The following is a 21,953-nucleotide window of genomic DNA, read 5'->3' as shown; positions in this document are numbered from 1 at the left end:
CTTCAGCTCTTTAATAACTGCTGGATGAGCAAAGAAATTCCAAAATTATGGTAGAAGACAGGCAAAGAACCATCAGACGCCCAACCAATCTCCCTACTACACCACTTATATAAAGTGTTTAAATGAATGATACTAAACCATCTAGCCCCTAAAATAGTTCCTCTTCCAATTCCAAAACAAGTAGGCCTTAGACCTGGCAAGAGCTGTATGGCTCCAATCTTAAATCTAACCCAGCACATAGAAAACAGTTTTGAAACACATAAAATAATTGGAGTAGCATTTGTCAACATTACAGTGGTATATGATACTGTCCGCCATCAACTGCTTCCCAAAAAACTCCACTTCCTTACCAAAGATCATGGACTAATAGAAATGGTTGCTGTTCTACTCCAAAACAGAAGACTGTTGAATTTCAAGGGAGGCACAATCACTGGAGAAACAACGGAATAGTCTCACACAGGGTAATGTCCTGGCACCATTATTTTTTTTAACATTGACTCAAATGATCAACTAGCATTCCCATACTCCAGGGGTTTCATCTATGCTGATGATCTTGCCTTTATAGTTTAGGGGAAAACCTTTGAGACCACTGAGCACCAGCTAACCTCCACATTAGATATTCCCTTATACCTGTATTACAAAAACAACCAGCCAAAACCAAACCCTTTAATAACACAGATCTGTGTCTTCCACTTAAAGAATATAGATGCAGAAAATATTATTGCGGGGGAATTAGCTGGGACGACAAGATCTTGGAACAAAGCTCTACTCCACAGGATTTGAGCATCACTCTGGATTGAACCCTGATCTACAAAAAAACATGGTTTAAACACCAAACAGAAAGTTGCGGCTAGAAATAACATGAATCATGTAAGATTATTGCTGGCTTCCTGAAACCTACCACCACTGAAAAACTCTTATTATTTGGCTAACATTACCCCTCCAGATGTATGTTGAGAGGTGCTAGAAAGAAATGAACAAAACAAAACAAAACAAGGTAGAACATCACCAAACCCATCCTCTTCATGGACACCAAGCCCTAGATGATGGTTAAAACTGAGGAAAAGGTTTCTGTATACATCTCAAGTTCTAAATATTGAACTAGAAAAGGCTAGGCTAAACCTATTGAGAACAACAACAACACACCTTTCTGAATGAATGAATGCTAAAGAGAGTCTCCAACCAGGTCAGAACTTAAGCCGGATCATCTGGAAGTCATTTAATGCAGTGGTCCTCAACATTGGGCCTCCAGGTGTTCTTGGACTTCAGCTCCCAGAAATCCTGGCCAGCAGAGGTGGTGGTGAAGGCTTCTGGGAGTTGCAGTCCAAGAACATCTGGAGGCCCAAGGTTGGGGACCACTGACTTAATGGATTTTGAAGCAAAGTAGGAAGACCAAGGAATAATCAAGTAAAATGGGGCTACTTGGATACAGGATAATTTATTTTTAATTTTACCTATAGTCATGTGAAAAAGAAAGTACACTCTCCTTGAATTCTATGGTTTTATTTATGAGGACATAATAAAAATCATCTGATCCTTAGCGGGTCTGAAAATTAGGCAAATCCCACATCAGATGAACAACAACGCATGATATGTTATTATGTATTTTACAAAAATAAAGCCAACATGGAGAAGCCATGTGTGAAAAACTAAGTACACATTATGATTTAACAACTTGAACAGTAGAACCACCTTTAGCACCAATAACATTCTTGTGGAGGAATTTTGGCCCATTCTTCTTTATAATGTTGTTTTGGTTCATTGACGTTTGGAGGCATTTGTTTATGCACAGTTCTAGAAAGGTTCTACCACAGGATTTCAATTGGAGTGAGGTCTTGACTTTAACTGAGCCATTGCTACACCTTGGTTATTTTCTTTTTCAGCCATTTTGTTGTAGATTTGCTGATATGCTTGGGATCATTGTTCTGTTGCATGACCTAATTTCAGCCAAGCTCTAGCTGTCGTATAGATGACCTCACATTTGATTCTAGAATACTTTGGTATGCAGAGGAGTTCATGGTCAACTGCAAGATGCCCAGATCCTGTGGCTGCAAAACATGCCCCAATCAGCACCCCTCCACCACCATGCTTGACAGTATTAGCTGTTTGTGCTGATATGCTATGTTTGGTTTTTGCCAGACATAGCACTGTGCATTATGGCCAAACATCTCCACTTTGGTCTTGTCTGTCCAAAGGACACTGTTCCAGAAGTCTTCTGGTTTGCAAACCTATGCCATGCTGCCATGTTTTTGTAATTGACCAGATAGGCGGGATATTAAATAAATAAATAAATAAATAAATAAATAAATAAATAAATAAATAAAGATAGATAGCTAGATAGCTAGATAGCTAGCTAGCTAGATAGATAGATAGCTAGATAGATAGAGTGGTGCCTCACTTAACAATTTTAATTGGTGCCAAAAAATTCATTGCTATGGGAAAACATCGCTAAGCGAAATGCGTTTTCCCATAGAGATGCATTGAAAACCAGATAATCCATTCCAATGGGAACAGATTGCCGTCCTTAAGCGAAAATCGCCATAGGAAACATCGCTAAGCGAAACGCGGTTCCCCCCATTGGAATGCATTGAAACCTTTTCAATGCATTTTAATGGGGGAGGAAAAAAATCACCAAAAATTCAAAAAGAGTCAGAACGAAGCCAAATTTGGTTAACAAAGGGTTTTTTAAGTGCACTAACAATTTCAAGCACTCTAAACCCTTTTAAAACAATTTAACACCTTTTAAAAATAGCGAAAACGGAGCTGTCAAAAACATCGCTAAGCGAAACAGGGGGACCTAAACTGTCATCGCTAAGCGAAGCAAGGTCCCGAACATCGCTATGCAAAATTCCCCCATTGGAAACATCACTAAACGGAGTGCAAGATCGCTCCTAAAACCTCATTGCTAAGCGAATACATCGTTAAACGAGGCAATCGCTAAGCGAGGCACCACTGTAAATAAATAAATAAATAAATGGGTTTTTTTTTAGAGAGAAGAGGCCTTTTCCTGGCAACCCTTCCAAACCAACCATACTGGTTCAGTTTTTATCACATTGTACTGTCATGAACTTTAACACTTAACATGCCAAGTGAGGCCTGTAGAATCTGATATGTAACTCTTGGCTTTTTTGCAATTTCTCTGAGCACTGCACAACTTGGGGTGAATTTCCTTGGACATCCATTCCTGGGAAGATTAGCAACTGTCTTGAATGTTTTCCACTTGTGAATAATATTCCTGTTCACAGAATGATAGACTTTACATTGTTTGGAAATTGCCTTATAACCCTTCGCAGATTGATGGGCAGTAACAACTGCTTCTCTGCTATCATTGCTGATGTGTTTCTTTCTTGGGTCTCTGTTAACACATACCTGAATGCTCCAGACCAGCAAACTGGTAAAACTTTGCCTTTGATAGAAGTGGTCACACTTGCTGATGATTACTCAAGGGCATTTGGTTAGCAGTACCTGGCTGCCACTTAGCTGCTTAACTCCTATGGAAGCAGTAAGGGTGTACTTCTTCACACATGGCTTCTCCATTTTGGCTTTATTTTTGTTAAATAAATAACAACATTGTGTAATACCCTGTTTCCTTTAAAATAAGGCCTAACCTGAAAATAAGCCCTAGTATAATATAAGCCCTACCCCAAAAATAAGTCCCAGTTAACTGAAACCCCTCTCTCCACCACTGTGCAGCAACCAGAAGATGATGTGACTGTATTTGAATAAATGTAGATTGTTGTACATGAAAACAATAAAAATACTCTGAAAATAAGCCCTAATGTGTTTTTTGGAGCAAACATTAATATAAGACCCGATCTTATATTTGGGGAAACACAGTACGTCATGTGTTGTTGTTCATCTGTGGTTGTATTTCCCTAATTTTCAGACCTGCTAAGGACCAGATGATTTCAGATATATCCATAATTTTAAACTGTCAAATGCTCTGACATGAATAAAGAAAAGAAAAGCTTTATCATACGCTGTTGGGGTATATTAAATGATGATTTAATTAAGCATACTAAGTCTCCAACATTTCTTTAAATAGCATTAGATTATGGAAGAAATATACTAATTCTTACAAAAAAGTGAGGACAGTTTCGAAACCAAGTCTACTCTCTAGCATTTTACAGGTGTGCACTACATGAGCCAGCAATAAAACTTCAGCTGAGATGACAGCTTTATATAAAATGATCAAAGACATTTCATTCAGGGCGAGACAAGCTAGTCAAAAAGTACTTTATATATCACAAGAGAAAGTACATGAACAAATACTTTAAACAGGGGAACTATTTGAAAAGTTGTTTTTTTTTAAAAAAGCTCTGTTCAGGACTGATTCTGTCATTCATTTTATTTATACCCTGCTTCCCCCCCCCCCCCCAATAAAGCAGACCTGAGCAAAGTGCGGCCCAAGGGCCACATATGGCCCGCAAGCCGCTCCTGTCCGGCCCGCAGACAGTTTTGAACATCAAAATCATGTATAGCTTTTTGTCCAAAAGTTGATCAGTTCCTTATCTTTAACATACCACAAAAAACCTCTTTAGTGTTTGTGAAAACTAACAAGTTTAAAATAAAAACAATCATAACATCACTGTTTCATTTTATTTTTAAGTACTGTATTTTTTAAGTAAAGTTGATTCGGTCCCTGAACATAGTTCAGAGTTTTCCTGAGGCCCCCCTATAGAAATTAATTGCCCACCCCTGCAATAAAGGGATCCCAGGCAGCTTATATTTGAAAGACAAATGCTGAAAGATTATTAAAAGAAAATCAATTACAGTATTGTATTAGAAAATCAATTCAAACATATTGGGCAAAATCCTGTTCTGTAATTTTGCGCTAGGGTAACTCAGACTGCATGCCAGAAATATAATTTAAAGCTCCTTATTTCCCACTTTTTAGATTCTGAGGTTCCCTATGACTTCCTTTTGCTCTGGAGAAGCCTCTAGGATCCTTGGGACAGGTAAGGGAGGGCCTTTAATAACAGAAAACCGCCAGATTGCCACTGTTGGGTCCCAACCAGTAGCAATCTGGCAGTGATTTTTTTGCTATCAATAGATCGATAGATCGATATTATTGGATTTCTACCCCGCCCATCTAGACCAAAGGGAAGTTTTGCTTGCCAGTAGTCATAGACAAGGTCAGGCAGGCCTCCCACAGAAGGAAACTCCATAGCCTGGGAGCAGCCACTTAAAAAATGGTAATCAAGAGACGGTCCTCTCCCCTGAAGATCTTAAAACCTGGGGAAACTCACTGAGATCTGTCATACTGCATACTACACCAAATGTGTTGTTAATTGAAGCAAGAATCAGTTACATTCTTTCACAGTATTTAAAAACACTGCTTGATCTGCCTGTAATAGGCTGTGCTGTTATACAATTCCTAGCATGTCATCTGGAAGACATAAAGTGAAATCTATTGTGTGGTAAGAAAAAGAGATGGTCACAGGAAACAAAACCAGTGGTAATGGGTTACAGACGTATGTTAACCCAGAGGCATTCAACTAGAGTCAAGTAATGTAAAGGAATAACCCATACCTTGAGACCCAGCACGGTGTAGTGGATTGGGCACTGGCCTTGGGCTTAGGAAGCCTGAGTTCAATTACATAACAGACCATGTAAACTCACGTAGGGGTAGCAATAGTCAATCTACTCCTTAAATATTTCACAAACCTATTAGGTCCCCACACGTCAGAAGGAACTTGGCGGCGTATAACACACAACTCCAGTCTTATTACTTATCTGTCACTTTTTGTTCATTCATTTAAAGACTTAATTTATGATTAAAATAAATCAGAATCTTGATAAAGAATTGGAAGCTCTTCATTCCCCCTTGTTTCATTTCAAAATAAATCATTTTGTAAATAATAGTGCAATCGTACCTCAGAACAAGTTAGTTGAATAGTTACATAATGCTAGTGCTTGGAATTACCATGTTATAATTGTCACATTCCTGCCTGTCCCTTGGTTGTTTCGCCAAGCAGAGGGCATAAGCTATGTGTTGTGTCACTGTCAACAGTAGATTGCGTCAACATTATGTATTATTAATAATAGAGGTCCAGGCAATGTGTCAAGTTTAAAGTACCAAATAGAAGTTTTTTTTATTATTACAGGTGATGAAGGCACATGATGAACTCTTAACAAAACATCCTACTTCATCCACTCTCAACTGCCAACCCTCTCTCTCTCAAACCAAATTCCAAAGCCACCATCCTCAAATCTAAAACTCTCAATCTAAATCTCTCCTCCCCCTGCAGAGACTCTCAGATCTCGTGACTCCACCTCTCCAGCACTCTCATTGGTCCATGAAGATAGCACATTAATATTCAGGACCTGGGCGCATGCCACAATAATTAACTCATTTATTTTATATTCGTTACTTTTTTGGACTAATGCCAGGAAAAGGCATTTTCAAGTGAGATAGTGAAGGTGTGAGTTTCCATGGCCCAGCAGGGATTCAAACCCAGGCCTCCTGATTCCTAGTTCAAGACTCTGTCCACTACACCACACTGGGTACATAAAAAAAAAATACTGATGACAAGAGTTTAACTTATTCAAAACATTAATTTGGGCATCCCGTTCCAGAATGCAGGTCAAATTAAGTAATGTAATCACAGAACTACCATTATCTGGTGAGAGGAGCAAAGGGTACATGAGAACACAGAAGCTGTCGTGTGAGGAGTAATCATTCTCAAAGACAGGTTGGGATCCAACAAACTGGAGCAAGTTCAGAGGAGCACAACAAGGAAGGAATGGAAACCAATTCCTATGAGGATTGATTGAAATAACTGGGCATGTTTAGCCTTGAGAAAAGAAGAATGAGGGGAGATATGCTAGTACTTTTCAAATATTTGAAGGGGAGTCATACAGAGGAGGGGTAAGATCGGTTTTTGATCATCCCAGAGTGCAAGACACATTATAATGGGATCAACTTTCAGGAAGCCAGATTTAGGCTAAATATCAGGAAATCCTTCTTAACTGTTAAGAGCAGTACGACAATGGAACTAGTTATCTCGGGAGGTAGTAAGTATTCCAGCACTGGAAGCATCCAAGAGAAAAACTGATAACTATTGAGCGGGGGGGGGGTGGACTTGATGGCCTTGTAAGTCCCTTCCAACTCAGAAAGAGATCTTACATGCAGAGAAGTTATGTTTGTTTGTTTGCCACAATCATTAACCATTTCATTTTGTACTTGTTTTATTCAATCAGACAATCTTGCAGTCACCCATGTCATGACCAACTCAACTGGGCAACTGGCATTAAGATGGGCCTTCTTTTCCAGTCTACAGAGGCCTTGGGGACAAGCAAATTATTGCAGATTCATCTTGCACAGATGCTCTTTGATTGTGGTTTACTTTCAAATAATAATATCTGACCATGGAAGAGTGAAGTTAGTTTTCTTTTCAGCTGTTAACAGTATTTTTGAATTCATTTGGATGTAACAGGAATTGGTCACCATTTTTTATACTTGGCTGGTGTGAGATCTCTGAAGCCAGACTTCCTTAGGACTGTATTTACAATCAGGTAATCTTGTGTAGCTATGCTACACAATTTAAACTGAGTGATTAGTTTGCCCTTTACAGATCAGTATGTTTCAGCTTTGGGTGCATTTTGAACAGATTAAAGTGTAACTCCAAGAAGTGCCGAAAAACAACACTGTTGTTGTTCTTAAGTCGTGTCCGACTCTTCATGACCCCATGGACCACAGTACTCCAGGCTCTCCTGTCTTCCACTGCCTCCCGGAGTTGGGTCAAACTCATGCTGGTAGCTTTGGTGGCACCGTCCAACCATCTCGTCCTCTGTCGTCCCCTTTTTCTCTTGCCTTCACAATCTCCCAACATCAGGGTCTTTTCCAAGGAGTCTTCTCTTCTCATCAGATGGCCAAAATATTGGAGCCTCACTGAGTCCTTCCAGTGAACACTCAGGGTTGATTTCCTAGATGTTAAAAAGCTGCAATTCCCAGCAGGTGTAATTCATACAACAAATACTGGGGTCCCAAATTTGGTGGCCTCTGAGCTAGAGGTCAGTATACAGAAACCTAGTCCAGGTGAGAGGTGCGGACAAGCGCAGAGGCTGCCAGGTGGGCTGACACGCCAACTAACAACATTTTTAATTAATTAAATTTGGCCTGGGCGGAGAGGTGTCAGCTGAGAGATGGGAACATGCACAGAAAGTCCCCCTGCCCAGGCTGGATAATTTTTTTTAATTAATGAATTTTTTTAAATGGTAGTTGGCTTGTCGTGTGATCTCTGTGATCAGTTAGTAATCTGGCTGCAGGGTTTCATACCCTTTCCAGAGGCAGTCCCACATAAAGAGTATTGCCTGGAGAGCTAATTAAGCTGATTATTAGTAATCTAGCTAGGTTCATATTGTTATCACATACCCCATGTATTAAACCACAGGAATATATAACACTGTGTGTGTGTATGTGTGATTATTGTTCAAGGGGCCATAGCTAGAGCACCTACCTAGATGACCTAGTCATTCAGGAAAGGAGTTTTGTTTTACGAATTCACATGCAAAACTCTTTCACTGCAGCCACATGGCATGTCCAAAGGCATTAAAAGTGCATATCTTCATTTACATAATATGAGTTCTAATTACGTGACCAAAAATACTGCTAGAAAGTATTACTACTGGAAACCAATTCATAAGCTCTACTTTTTTTTCAAAAGGCAAGTCTGTGAATGATTTCCTGGTTGGCTAAGATTTTCTAGAAATTGGATTTTCCCCGTCTATGAATATTTTAAAGAAGTCACTTATAGGCGACTTTTAATGCTAGAACAGGTGTGAGCTCAAATTCCCTCTGCAGCTAATATCAGCTCAGCTGAGAGAACAGCAGTAAATTCTTATTTGAAAGCTAAACTAAGTTCATCTTGATAAAAGCTGGAAACTCATTAACCATTAAAATGCCATATAAATGCTATTTGAATGCAATTTCTCTTTTTTTGGTTAGACTTTATGGGAATTTGGAATGCAGAAAAATAAACAGAAAGAGGCACATGAAAATAAAGTGTCTGCACAGCAAAGAAGCGCCTGCTTAAAGTCAAAGTAAATCAAAATGATTTTGTGATGCAAACCTTTCAGACTGCATAGCAGCATTAGAAAATAAAAGCTCTACTTTTGCAATTTGGCTAGAAACAGACATTGCAACCCTAATTCAACCATTATGCATGCATTTAGGGGTTTTCCCATGGAAAGTGTATTTTTGTTCTATGACTCCTGTACAAAAGCCTGTGCCAAGGGCTGTGGTCTAAAGCAGTGGTTCTTAACCTTTGTTACTCGGATGCTTTTGAACTGCAACTCCCAGAAACCCCAGTCAGGACAGCTGGTGGTGAAGGCTTCTGGGAGTTGCAGTCCAAAACTCCTGAGTAACCCAAGGTTAAGAACCAGTGGTCTAAAGCTGTTCCTTAAGTGTTCGTTACTTAAATTATTCTAAGAAAAGAATGGATTACATTTGTTAAACCTTTTACTAGTATTTTAACACATCTTTTTGATTCAAGATACTGCTCAGCACTTTTCTGCTTTTCTTTTCCACCCTCCACAAAATCTTTGCAAGAGGCAAGACTAAAAACTGTTTAGAAATCAGTACAGAGGTGCCTTGCATGACGACATTAATTCGTTTCGCGAAAATCGATGTAAAACGAAAACGTCGTCATGCGATTTTAAAAAGCCCATAGAAACACAATAAAATCTGATTAATGCATTCCTAGGGGCTTCAAACTCACCATCCAGCGAAGATCCTCCATAGCGTGGCCATTTTCACTGCCCGTGCAGCAAGGAATCCGTGCCAGAAAACATCAGGTGGCCATTTTTTTTACCCGGCGGCAATTTTGAAACTGCCGATCAGCTGTGCAAAAATCATCACTTGAAACAGGGGGGCAATCATCGCAAAGCGAAATTCCCCCATAGGGAACATTGTTTTGCTATCACTTTTGTGATCGCAAAAACATCGACGTAAAGCGATTTCGTCATCAAACAGAGCGCTCGTAATGCGAGGCACCACTGTACTTGATCAAACATAGTCTAGAGCTGAGAGCAGAAACACAGTACAGTGATGAATTACATTATTTAAAAGTTCATAGGAATTTGCTCAGCCCATAATGGTTCAAGAAAATTCATCCACTAGGCTTGCATTCATCTGAAGACAGATGAAAAAGGATTTTAAAACATTACTCTTTGTTTTTATTTCAAAGAATGCATCTGAAAATAAACAAATTAACATGTTCAGGTTTATTGTGACACAAATATACTGGAATGTAACCACTGAAAACAGAAATGTGGCACTAAACAATGCTAGCATTCTGTACTGTTATGTACAGTATATGCAGGTCCTGTTTATACAACTACTAGCAATTTAGACAAATAAACACGTACTTATTAGACCTGTACTTTACCTTTCTCACAATAAACAAGACCCGAATTTTGGACTCAGAAAATCCAAGGACAGATTTTCTGAAAGTGTGACAATATGAGAAAACAGGTGCTATTGTACAATGTTTTCTGTTTTCTTCAAAAAAGAAAAGGAACTAATAATTTGTGCTCAATTTTTCTTCCTTGTATATTTACATATTTAATTTTATTCGAGCTGTAAACCTCTAAAGTGTGCTCCAGTTTAGAATGACATATATTCTGATGTCGTAGTACAATTATTTCTTATTTAATATATTTTCTTTGCTTCTTCCTTTCATGTTCATATACTAATAAAAAAGACTACATATGCACTCCATTTAAGCGAGTGCCATCTCAAATAAAAGCCTTTGCAATATTTCACCTTTACATAGTGCTAGGACATACTTGGGAGAGCTGGAAACCCTTTGAAGCAACCCAAACTTAAATATTCCTGCTAGGCAAACTGAGAAGAACTGAATTATAATGAACCAGCAGCTGTCACAATATGACCATAGTAACCAAATCAAAATATCAGCCACTAACCAGATGAGATTCAAAAGGTCAATGTGTAAAAAGCCAGCAGCTTTCCTCAAGATCACCCCAAACCTCCATCTAATCCCAGCAGTGAAATGTTCCATTAAGCTACAGAGAGGACCAAAACAAGTTACGGTATATAGATAAATGATTTAATGTACTAGCAAGACAACCTAGGTAGGATAAGAGGAGCTCACAAAAAAGGCATCTGAAAATTGAACAGCAAATCTGGAATGACACACATCTATAGCAATATTTTCTGTCTCCTGTATAGCACTAAAATTCATGGACAGATTCCCACCAGCTCAAAAGTGCAGCATTGATTTATTCCTTAAGAAAGAGGTTAGACAATTGATAGGCAGACTCAAAAAGTTATATATTAAGAATCTGGAAAAGTATTCCTTCCTTCTTTCTTTTTAGGCATAGTAAATTGATCTTTGTTGTTTCCCCACAGCTAATTATTGCAAAGTGTGAAAGAAATAATTTAAATACTTCTTGCATGGTTTCTATATACTTTGAAACTGGATGTCTAAATATACTGTAGATCCATAACTGCCACAAATTTCAACAAACATTCCTGTGTCTTCCGTTTATTTCACAATTCCACCCCAACCCCACACTTTGTTCACATACAATTAAAATGATAGCTACTTTGTGCAGATGTTGTCCACAATAATTTCTCTTAGATAATATAGGCCAAAATCCTTTTGCATAGTTATGCTGCTGTAATGTTAACAGTGTAACTTTCAGAGATAAATTGCCTGAAATGAAAAGGATTCTGGTTGTAGAATTCTGCTAGGTTCTTAGGTTATTTTGATTCTGATTTACATAATGTATATTAAAATAATCCAGTCTTCTGATTACACTTACGACTCCCACGTGGGGAGGAGAGACCTATTTTCATGGTCCGCCCTCACAGGCTATTGGATCCTATTGGATTCCAGGATGCCATGTGTGGGATTCCGACTGACCTGGCTGGTGCTCCTGTCGAGGCCCTGGTGGATGGCTGGTATGCTGCCACTGCCAGGGCTATAGACACGATCACTCCTAAACACCCTCTCCACCACAGAGCCCGACCAGCGCCTTGGTTTAACCAGCAGTTGTGGGCTATGAAGCAGAACAGAGGAAGGCTAGAGAGCGTTTGGAGGCAGAACCAGAAGGAAAACAACTTAAAAGCTGTCAAGGTTGCATCTAAACTCTACCTTGCCAAGGTAACAGCTGCTAGAAAAGCTTACTTCACTGTCCAGATAAGGGAAGCATCCAATCACCAGGCGGAACTTTTCTGTTTAGTATATCTATCAGGAATTGGCCACAATGATTGGCCTCCATCTAGCATCTCTTGTAACCAATTTGCAGCATTTTTAAATCAAAAGTGGAGGCCATCCGCCAGGATCTTGCACCTAGTTAAAAACACTGGATCGAGCTGAAACCTCCAGCGCAGTGCTTTGTCTGTTGAGAATTACTCAGTTTCATCCTGTGACGTCCGCAGAGGTGGACAAGGTCCTTAACCATGAGCCATCAAGACCACAACAAGAAAAAAAGGCAGAGAAATTCCCAATCCTGAGAAAAAGGAAATGTTTTATACTAGGTCTAGTGCCTCATATTCCTCTTTAGTGACTTTCAGCTTATATTTAAGGATTAATATCCATCCTCAGTGACATTGAAAAATTAAATCAATAAATAGCATACCTTCTTGCAAATTATATCTCACCTTGTGAACATTGTAGGAACATTTAGGCATCCATAGTTGCTTCTATTTTTAAGCCTCTAGGGCAATAGTAATATTTAGCACTTATACAGTACTGTACTTTAGAGTGTTCAGACTTTGTATTTAAACTGAATCCCAGCCATTATCAGAAGACTTGACTTCGGTTATGTAACAAAACTTATTATTTCCTTCCTTACCCACTTCCCCCACCTTCTTAAATGATTTTAACTAAAGAGAACACAGGAGGAAAGGGGAATCATGTCAACACAGTCCAGTCCACTGGTAGGTAGCCAGAGAATGCTGCTGAGATAGAGTGTGGCTTGCTTAGGCTGTTTGGTTCATTTATGGCAGAGACAGGATTGAAACTAAGGAAATGAGTTATAGTAGCTCACTCTCTTTGATATGCTATAGCAGAATTGTATGTAATGTTGTGATATTCTGCCTAATTGTAAGCACTTTACACTTGTAGGTAAGGGGTATATAATGTTTTGGATGAGCATAAGCTTGCTAACTATGTATTCCCTTTCCAACATTTTTCTGTGCAGGTTTCTTGAAATAAATTTTATCTCTTGCATGACTTCACCCCTGTGTATGCACATGACTCCACTCCCCATATGTGGGTTCCATCATGACTGAAACTCAAAGGGCTGAAAACAATCACTGCATGGAGGAAGAGGAAAGCTATGCAGAGGGAGGTGGAGGTGCAGAGGAACACCATTCCTTCTCAGAGGTCTGTGGGTGTGTTTGGCCTGAAAACTGAATACAGCTTGTAAGACATGGCAAAAATTCAGAGCGTGATTGCTGGGATGGTATCGAACAGATATCAAAATCTTATTTCTCTTCAAGGGCAATGTGTTCATGAGAGTGAGTCTGTAATATTTTAGAAGCCCCTTCAGGGTTAGTACCTAATTCTACATTGTGTACTTTTTAATATTTTATACATTTATGTATTTTTCACATTTATGCACTGTCCATCTACTAAAAGATACCTTTCAAGGTGCACTAGAGTAGCCCCACTGAACCACTGGAGATTTACTGAGTCACGTTCTCCACAAGTTTCTTTGATTCAAATGGCCCTATTCTATTTTTAACTATGCCAAACAACAGGATTTCAGCCACTGGCTTCTGTGTTTTGATTAATATGTGAGTATGAAATGAACTCAGTGAGTTAGGTGTCTGACTCTGATTCCCTACTATGCCGCCAGGGAGAAGAAACAACTTATGTGGCCTTGGGCAAACTGCACAGTCTTGGATTCCAACACAGAAGAAGGCAACAATAAAGTATCTATGAGTGCTGTCTACCTAGAAAATCCTAGAAAGGGTTGTCATAAGTCAGAACTGACTTGACGACACCTGATTATTGTTGTTATAAAATGAGATACCAAAAAATAAAAATTTGGAGGAAAAAAACCATAAAATGTAAACCAGCCTTTTACAGCCATATATGTGATATATTTGAGTTGGAGACTCTGTGTGTATGTGTTTGTTTAACTTACATCTTCCTCATCTAGTGGCAAACCACTACTCTAGATGGTTTGCAAAAGAATATTATTATAATTTTATTTCTCTTCTTTTTAACAAAATAAAATATTGCCGATGTGTAGGACATTAAACAGACCTAACATTACAATGCACTGGAAAGTGCAAAAGAGCTTTGCCTTATCAAAGGCTTGTCATTCTGATATGTCTTCAGACCATCTTACTACAAGCCAGCTTTGGAAGCTCTGTGCCCTACCAATCACTGACCTAATATCATTGACTGTTTTCTTACATTTATATAAACCAATTGTCTAGCCTGCAGCATACTCACAATCATTTTTCAAAACCGTTTGAGGTGGAATATGTAGCATTCCATAAACAATGAAAGGCCATGTCTCAGAGCAGAGAGCTTATCACACAGTCAATACTTTGATCAGCACCAGGTGTGCAAAGAAATGTTCCCTGTTACAGAGCAATAGATGGCCTTGCCTCTCAAATTTCAACATTTGCACCTGCAAAATGAAGTAGAATTTGCTGCAACCTCAGAAGCCTGTGTGATGGCAATGGATGCAGCAGAATAACCTAATCTTCTGTTTCTCAACCAAAAATAGATGCATTTTTAAATAGATTTTTATTTTAAGGGTATAATAGGAACTGATAATCCTCTCTAATTCTATTCCTTATTCTGTTTTGCAGATTGAGCACAGTGTAAACTTGTACAGTTCAATGGAAATGGCAGAACTGAATGAAGAGGGTGAACTGCTTAGCCAAGACCAAAATTAATTTTGATTCTAAATTTTCTGTAATTACCAAATCACAGTTTTAAATGAAGGTAACTAAACGCTCCAGATTCAACAATCAAGATCATTGGTTCCTATCACAGGCATGCCTTATTACAAATTAGCAAACTTGTCAAAAGCTGTTAGCCTCTCTCACACACCCAAACACACAGAAGACCAGTATTCTCAGTTTTGAAAATAAGTAGAAATATTTGGAACAGAGAGATGCAAAATGCACTGTTCATTTTAAACCATTAAATCCTGATAATGCAGACAAGCAATAAAAATAGTCCCTTTCAACAAAAGTCAATTATTTGTTTCAAAATCAAACTCATATGAACCATTTAATAAATGAGCATACTGTTTTCCAATTTTTTAAAATCAGAATGTGTGTGCTTGATGCTTCAAAATGTGCTTGTAAATGTCTCCCCACCTCTTGGAAAGCAAACATGTTGTCTTACAAAGAAAGCACAATTTTCATGGCAAAATTATTTTCAGGTGAAAGTGTTCTTTGTTAAGAGGAGCCAAAATAAAATAAGGATAAAAAAATAAACTTTTAAGTTGCAAAAACTCAAATGAAAAGGTCAAAGCTGAAAGCATCACTTAGCACAGTGGGTTTCACAGAAGGCGATGGATACATAAAAAGATTGCATTTGCCCTGCATTCAGCCAAGGTTAATAGTGAGTTAAGAAAGGAGGTTCAAAATTTTCGTGCTTTTGTTGGCTCAAGCTAGTACCATGAAAATGGTGTAACTATGTTGCATGTATGTGACTCTACACAGATTACTGCAAGCTTCAACACTGTCCCATATGTTATCTGACTCACAACTATTTCCTAATAGTAAAAGACAAGGAATATTTGGGGAGAATACATTGGTCCCACAGTGATATATCACAGTTACAATTCTTTGGGGGGTTTTTTGGCTCAGTTTCAGATGTTTGAAATCAAGACATCTCAGGCAGTTCATCAACAAGTGCAAGGAGAAGGGTATGATCTTGGCCAGCAAAGACGATTACTAATATTTTAACATCACATATTTATCTTAACCAAACTCATTTATCAAATGTGATTAAAGAAAAGTTCCTATCTGCACTTTCAAACAATTAAAAACTTTCTTCCCACAGACAATACTGTTGCTGCAGAAACATCACAGCAAGTCAGAATGATAGTGATTAAGCATTAGCCAGCTGTGAGGGCACAGAGTTGCCAAAAATACTGCAGACTGTCAGAAATGGAGCATATTGAAGATATGGTCAGCCTTAATGCAGAACAATTTCCTACAGGAAAAGTCACACGTTAAAAAACAACAACATCAATTGCAGATCACAGGTAGTTAACCTCCTATCAACTGAAACAATTGATTTTGTGATTGATTCATTTTTCAGTGTCCCAGAGTCACTTGCTTAAGGTTTATTTTAAAATTGATGCTCTAGAATAGGCATTCAGTAACTTTCACAATAAAATATAGATTTTCAGAAGAGACTTTAAAAGCCCAAGGGGGAAGGATGGTAATGTTTTCTTTCCATTTAAAGTGAGACAATACAGCCATTTGTAATGACACACAGCCAGAGTAGAAATGTTAATACTGCTTACTTTGTATTCTGGAATTCACAAAAGGAGGAGATAGATTGTCGTGTGATCCAAGGTCCCTGTTTGTCATATGTTCATAAGGAGTCCCATCTCCATAGTTCTGTTAATAAATTAGAAACATTGTTTAAATATAAAACCTACCCCAGTCATTTACAGATATTTCACACAATATGATGATAAGCATCTGCAAATACTATCAATTTCGCTTGGAAAGTGCCTTTTTAGTCACAATATGGACTAAAAAGGCACTTTCCAAGTGAAATTGATAGTATTTGCAGATGCTTATTGGCCAGAATAGACTCGATACATATTTGTGCAAGAGAATGTTGTCACTGCTGATTGCCAAGGTGCAGCCAGTCTCATGCATCATTATAAACTCAGCTATTTCAGAATCAGCTGCCATCAGCTGCAGCAAATTCTGTGATTCCGCTTGGGAACACAAAAATACCCACCAAGATTTGGGCATTGTTTCAGCCATAAATTAATATGTTGTTAATTCTAGTACCCCATTAAATAAGTGGAGCACTAGACAGTAAAATATTTTTCATTTTCAAATCAGCTTGTGAAGTGGATTGGATTATTCAACCAAATGTCGAGAATATACACCATGGCTTATTCCATTTTTATTCTTTTCTTAAAATACTAAGATGTGAGTCTACAGAACTCTCTGCTACAAAGCAGTCCATGCTATAACAATATTAATTTCTGCCACCAAAAATCAACGTTTTCTACTTTTTAGAAATCAAGTAGCCTGGTTCCCATGACAGGCTTTGGGACTTGATACTGCTAGATGCAAGGCAGACAAAACTATTTATTTAGGCAAGAATTGTATTATTTGTGAAATATAGGTAAAGACTGATTAAATGCACATAGATTAAGTCTCCTTGGTTACGGGTCCTAAAAAGGAAGGATCTCCTATAATCAAATAAGCTCCTTATAGCTTTTCCGTAGTCCAGATTTTCCTTAATTCTATTCCAGCCAGTCCCTTGCAACTAGGAACAGCAGTCTTCCTAAGTCTCTATCTCTTCAGTTGGCTCATAGGATAGTTCTGTTTCAGCAACCACTTGTAAAAGTTCCCTCTTTTCAGAGCTGTGCCATAAATCTTCTGGGCTTTGGATGACAAGCCAGGATCTCTTTTGAAAGCTTAACCTCAGCTGAACAGTCTGCACTCTAATCTGTCTTAACCAACATTTTTTTTCTCTTATATCTTCCATGCTAACCCAAAAGTCCTATCCAGTCTTTATAAAAGACAAGACACATGACAAGACCGAGCTTTCTCCCCTCACTTCCCATTGCTGCTTTTATAATGCAAAAGTCATGGTTTGAAGACTAGGAGGTTGTTCTGTTTCTCTAGCCTCCCCACACAAGCCACAATGTGAAAAAAAGGGCTTCTAGCACAAATAGAGAAGCTGCATTAATAAAACATGTCCATGTAGATTCTCTACTTAATTTCAATGGAAGACTTGTTTTAACGAAGAACAAAAACTCTCACAAGTTGTAGAAATCATAGTATTTCTGAGAGTTGTTTTCCAAAAATATGTGGGGCCCCAAGCTTGGAAACAATTGGGCTGAAGTCTCCCCCCTTTTGTTGCCTCATCTCCGAACTGTTTATCCCTTATTCTCTCTAACATTTTCCAATTATATCCACTTGTCTCCAACAGACTTCTAACATTGGTTGCTTATGATTTCTGTCAATCATTTTTGTTGACCCCCTTGTCCCATCAAAACAAAAGCAACTTCTTCTCCACCCTGTCATAGTTTATCCCAAAGTCTCTTTTTCTATAGCAGCTATAACAATAGAGCCACAAATGTGTTAGGCTCAGTACAGAGCAGGAAATCCGGGCTTCTGGACTATTCTGCTACACTCAAAAGGTTACTGAAAACATTAACCATACAACATAAATAAAAACTCAGTGCTTTTTCCCGTGGTCAAAGAGATGAAATTTTATTCTGTTGCAATTATTGTAATGAGAAATGTTGCATCAAGATTATTACAGTAAGCAAAGCATGCTCCAGGTACGCTTAACTTTTCTTTGTTGTTTTGTCTGTTACTGTCTCATTCTGATCAATTTTAGTTAGAATAAATTTATTACACATATTTTAATAGCATGTCACTACAGTAAAAGCCAGTCCTTTAATCTGAATTTGTTAGAGAGAGAAACACAGCATTTGTATTTATTATTTTATTGGAGTTTGGCTTCAGCATTATGGGTCACATAGGCTTCTAATCCTAGCTTTATACTTTTTAAAAATGTTTGAAAGATACCATCACCTGGATACATCATGTCCCATCCTGGACATTTTTCCCCTAAAAGACACAATTGCAAGCTGATATTGCTGCTGCCAGAGAACTTACTTTCCTATGTCCAACTCAAGTAAACACTCATCTCAAATCTCAGAAAAAGGCATGTGTTTCCTCCTCAATGTCATCTTAAGGTCCAATGATGTATAATAATAATAATAATAATCTTAGAACTGCAGAGCTGGAAGAGACCCTATGGGATCACTGAGTCCAACCCCTGCCAAGAAGGCACAGTGGGAAATAAAACTTCTGTCCTATGGCTCTGCAGCCAGATACTTAAACCACTGTGATATCTGGCATGTGAGGAAGTCCATCTCAGACTTCATCCTCTTTCTTGCAAAACATTTTACCGCAGAAAAGACAGGGCAAGTTCACAAAACTACTTCGAGGCCTCAGGAACATGGTGAAAAAAACTATCCAAATAAGTTGGGGGCCACTTTTGATACTCTTTCAGGAGCTCAAAATATAGGCACTAAAATGTCTCACCAACACATTGTTTCAAATTGGCATTAGCGACACGTGCCTTATATCCCATCTCACCCAGATTACTCTGATGTATTCTATCAGAGGTTGACTTTGAAAAATGTTTTGAAACCTTCTATGTAAAAAACACTACCTAGATTTTTCCCAGTTTGCAAGTCACTCATACTTTGTGGAACACCCTTACAGAGATCCTATAGCTCCTATAGAGACCCTTTCATTTTCTTTTCTTTCTTTCTTTCTTTCTTTCTTTCTTTCTTTCTTTCTTTCTTTCTTTCTTTCTTTCTTTCTTTCTTTCTTTCTTTCTTTCTTTCTTTCTTTCTGTCTGTCTGTCTGTCTGTCTGTCTGTCTGTCTGTCTGTCTGTCTGTCTTTTCTTTCATAGCATCGCACAATTTAAAATTATGGACACCCATGAAGTATAGGCAAAAACTGAAAACAAATTAAAATGTTGGTTGTTGTGGGTATTTCAGGAACCACAAAATGTAATTTGTAGTTCTAAATGGACCATTGGATCATTTTGATCATCAACAAGTCTGCAGTGCCATGATTCTGGATTGGCTGGCTGTACATTGTTGCCCAGGGGGTGCTCAAATGCACCTGCAATGCTTTCCACTCTCCAAAGAGGTGCCTTTTATGTCCTTCCACTTGTAGGCACAGACCTTTTTTATTCAGACAGGCAAAGGCATTTAAGCTGGACAGCTGCTGGAAGGGGTTGGTATGTTTTCCCTTTTCACGGACATATTTTAACTGTGTCCCCCCCCCCCCCCCGTTTTACTTTGTAACTGTATTTGCTTTTATTTCAGTGTTACTATTTTTAACCACCTGGAATGCTGCTTTTGTTTTTCTGAAAAATGCAGAATATGATATTACTACTTCTACAACTACGACTATGAAACTATGTTGAACAAAAATAATGTAAAGTTACCATGTACCATGTGAATTTTACATTCATTCAAATCTCTGAAAATCACAAAGATTCAAATTATGAAATAAAAATGGGCATGCAGTGTCTCTTATTGCACCTTCTAATATATGAGACCTCAAGTTGGCCCTGATGTCTCAGATAATACTAATGAGAAAGATCTGCATTCCATAGCTTTGAATTTGAATCTGTCACACAGACTATGCTGAGCTGGTGGGCCATTTGGTCTTACTATAGGCCTAATGGAAATGAAGCTGACTGTAATAACACTGGCTACAGGCCAAATGCTGCACAGTGAATGAAGGTCAGACTGTATACTATGACACTGGTTTAGATCTTAAAGACTTCAGGGCGTTCTTTTGCTTTGTACAAGCTTTGCATACAGTGGGATCTCGACTTACGAACTTAATCCGTATTAGAAGGTGGTCCGTAGGTCGAAAAGTTTGTATGTCCAATCTGCATTTCCCATAGGAATGCATTGAAAACCATTTAATCCGTATCTGCTCTTTTCTGTCCAAAGAAACTAATGGGAAACTAATGGGAAGCTACTATTCCGCCTTCTGCCACTAGAGGGGGATATTTTTTCCTTTTTTCTTAGGTCAAGAAAAGTTCAGGAAAGGAGGGGGGAGGCAGGGAACAGTTTTAAAAGCACTTTTGAAATCTTTTTTTTCAACAAAGCCAATTTTAAAGCATGTTTTAAAGCATGTTGTGCTGATTTTATCAGCACAAAGACACATACGCAGGCTTTTTAGGTGCTGAGCAAGCCTCCCCAAGCCTCTTCAGAGCCAGCCGATCAGCTGTTAGGCGGGGAGAGGAGGGGGAAGGAGCAGAGAAAAGCACAAAATGGCTGCCAGGCTCCCTTCTGGGTGTCAGCTTTTATCTGTTTGCTGCTCTTTTTCCTGCAGTTTGGGGGCTACCAAGGCCTGGCAAGTGACTTTCTTTTATTTATGTTTAAGTTTCTGACCTTTTTTTTCCCTCCAGAAGCCTCTAAGGGGAGGGGGGGCACTTTTTTCCTGTTCATAACTCGAGGGAAGTTCGTATGTTGAGTATGTAATTTCCTATCAGGCGGGTTCGTAAGTCGAAAAGTTCATATGTAGAACTGTTCCTAAGTCAAGACCCCACTGTATATTGCAAAACAAAATTATTAAAAGGCAGAAGTAATTATATCAAATTAAATGAAGGTGATAGATTTTTGTTGTCAGGGATAGATGGAGTCCTAATTTCCTCCAACTGCCACAACTAGAAACGTTGATGCAAATTAGATAAATTTTTTGAGTCTATTGCAACAGGGATGAATGTGTGAGCATAGTAATACAGTGGTGCCTCAACTTATGAACATCCCAGCATACGGCCATTTTGAGTTACGACCAGCTCCAGCCACAAAATTTTGCTTCGACTTGCAGCCGGAGCTTCCAGTTACAAAAAAGGGCAGGGGAAAAAGGCAGGGAATTCAAATTGCTAACAGTTGGTGGCGAAAAGGCTGCTTCTTTGTAATTCTTTCGACCCAACGGTTAGAGTGAGTGCGATCAGAGGAGGCTTTGGACTGCCTGGCAAGGTAAGGTACTGCTTTCTGCTTTTTAAAAACTGTTCTAGGTGGGCCTTGCAGTGCGGTTTTGGGCTGGGTGGTGGCATTATGTTTCTATGCTGTGATGGGTCTTGCAGGGTTTGTTTTTTGGTGTTTTCCCCCCCATTTCCGATGGATTTGCAGGGTTTGTTTGCTCTTTGTTTTGCATTTCCGAAGGGTATTGCACAGTTTGTTTGCTTTTCGCTTT

General features: G+C 38.6%; 1 protein-coding gene and 1 long non-coding RNA gene across 39 annotated transcripts in view; both read right to left on the bottom strand.

Moving 5' to 3' along the window:
• Window positions 1-21,953, bottom strand: part of TCF4 (transcription factor 4) — a 414,402-nt gene that overhangs the window by 260,552 nt on the left and 131,897 nt on the right. For 37 of the 38 annotated variants that reach the window (XR_013540959.1, XR_002301165.3, XR_013540958.1 and 34 more), the window contains one exon: window positions 16,480-16,576. The exons of the other annotated variant lie outside the window; for it this stretch is intronic. Coding sequence is in view for 33 of the 37 variants with exons in the window: in XM_020800309.3 (XP_020655968.1) it covers window positions 16,480-16,576 (97 nt within the window). In the remaining 4 variants the exon portion in view is untranslated. The remainder of the gene's footprint in view (window positions 1-16,479; window positions 16,577-21,953) is intronic. 38 annotated transcript variants of the gene reach the window in all.
• Window positions 9,187-9,508, bottom strand: LOC144586244 (uncharacterized). The gene is made up of 2 exons (XR_013540962.1): window positions 9,385-9,508; window positions 9,187-9,240 (listed from the first exon to the last, which is right to left on the bottom strand). It is a non-coding gene; the product is annotated as an uncharacterized LOC144586244 (long non-coding RNA).

The sequence above is a fragment of the Pogona vitticeps genome, chromosome 2 (assembly GCF_051106095.1).
Source record: "Pogona vitticeps strain Pit_001003342236 chromosome 2, PviZW2.1, whole genome shotgun sequence".
Classification (NCBI taxonomy): Eukaryota; Metazoa; Chordata; class Lepidosauria; order Squamata; family Agamidae; genus Pogona; species Pogona vitticeps.
The sequence above is the reverse complement of the archived record's forward strand: the minus strand, read 5'-3'. Positions and strand labels throughout refer to the sequence as shown.